The sequence below is a fragment of the Salminus brasiliensis genome, chromosome 1 (genome assembly GCF_030463535.1).
Source record: "Salminus brasiliensis chromosome 1, fSalBra1.hap2, whole genome shotgun sequence".
Taxonomy (NCBI): Eukaryota; Metazoa; Chordata; class Actinopteri; order Characiformes; family Bryconidae; genus Salminus; species Salminus brasiliensis.
The window spans coordinates 30,064,490-30,066,283 of NC_132878.1; the positions used below are offsets into that span (position 1 = coordinate 30,064,490).

The 1,794-nt window shown below is 36.5% G+C and overlaps 1 protein-coding gene across 1 annotated transcript; it reads right to left on the reverse strand.

The window, feature by feature from the left end:
* Window positions 1–668: 668 nt before the first annotated feature.
* LOC140574760 (trace amine-associated receptor 13c-like) lies at window positions 669–1,794 on the reverse strand. Its single transcript, XM_072694714.1, has one exon. The coding sequence runs from the start codon at window positions 1,792–1,794 to the stop codon at window positions 814–816; it is 981 nt and encodes a 326-aa protein (XP_072550815.1). The 3' UTR covers window positions 669–813.

The window sequence follows — 1,794 nt, forward strand, 5'->3', positions numbered from 1 at the left end:
GGCTTTCCTGGACTTTACACTCAAAACTAACAGACAAATAAAAACTTCTGTCTCAGGAAAAGATGAAAAGATAACATATGACATTATTTATTTATTTTTGTCATTCTAAAGTTTTACATTAAAAATTGTTCATTCCTTCACTCCAGTGACAGGAGTTGAGAGGGAGCCAGCTACCAAAAACCCAGCGTTGCAATGCAGCACTGAAACAGAGCAGAAGCAACATTGTGTTCTAGTATACACCTCACTTTGTGTCCTTTAATTTGGAGACACAGTGGCACTGCTGAGTAATTGGAAAAAACTTATGATAATGATAACGTACTACAGAACATTCAGTGGGGGCAAAAGCCCTCTTAAAACTGTCCTAGCTATGTCCCTGCTGTGAATCTAGCAAACTCAGCTGCTTGTTTTGTCTCCCAACCCTATTGGCCATAGGAACAATATTTAAAAATATTAAAATGCAGTGTGTTTGAATTTAGTTTTGAGGTTCAGTTAATAAAAGTGGAATGTTGATGCTGGCCGATGTTTTAATATTCCTGTCTGTTGCCTTGGGGAGTAGACTGATCAATGATTAGTGCAAGCACTTATTAGCTATATGTTTTTTTGACTGTTCAGCATTAGCTAATGCTAACAGCTAGTGCAATTCATTTGATGTAATTTTCTAGAAAATTATTTGTGTTATGCCAGCCTTAAACCAAACTGTTCTGGTACTCCAAAAATGTATCTTAGCCAATCACACTGTAGGGTCGGAACTAACTTTAGTATACAATTTAACTATAAATACACATTTTATTCCTTTCAAACATATTTTATTTATCAAAGAACATTCATCAGTGCAGAATCTGTGTTGAATATTTGAAGAGTTAAAGTTAGTTTAACACACCTCCTAAACCATGGGTAGAATAAAGCATAAATAACTGGATTGATGGCAGAATTAAGATAAACCAACATCAAGACTTTCTGAAAGGACCCTACTTCGATTTCTATTACATTTCCTAATACAGTATAAATAAAGTATGGAAATAAACAAGCTAAAAACACAGACACCAAGATCCCGAGTACTTTAGCTGCTTTTCTCTCTGACTTCATTGAAACTGTCATGCTTTTGGATGCTTGAGCCCTAGCATGAACATTAAGCTCTCTGATAGCAGTGGCATGTTTCCTCACAAGAACAAACACTAGAGTATACAAAATGATTATAACAGAACAGGGGAAAACAAATGTTAGCAGGAGATCAACCAGAGACCAAACCTCATCTAACACCAAAAAGCAGTCTCCAGGACACATTACTCGACTAGCATAATATCCATTTAAGTACTGAAGTGCTATGTTATACAACAGCAATATAAACCAGTCACATAAAACTACAATGCACATTGTGCTCACAGAGACTGTATCAGTGTAGAGAAATGGGCTAAAGAGAGCAAAATAGCGATCAATAGCAATAAGTGCTACATTAAACATTGAAATGTTTGTTAGGAAATAGGAGATCAATACAAAACATACACAGTAAACTGCACTGAACAGCCAACAAGATTCAATCATCCAAGTCAATGATATAGGGATCACAAAGACTCCAACCAGAAAATCTGATACTGCTAGAGAGAGGATAAGTATGTTAGTTGGAGTGTGGAGCTGCTTGAAGTGACAGACAGAGATGATGATCAGCAGGTTTCCACACACTGTTAGCAGAACTACAGCAGCTGCAGATACATACAATAACACATACACTGCAGAAGATACAGATCTCACTGGACAGGAAGACATAAGGCATTGACTAGTTTGATTAATCTCCAT

Coding starts and splice junctions, on each gene's coding strand:
- LOC140574760 (XM_072694714.1), bottom strand. CDS start 1,794: ATGGAGATTAATCAAACTAGTCAATGCCTTATGTCTTCCTGTCCAGTG.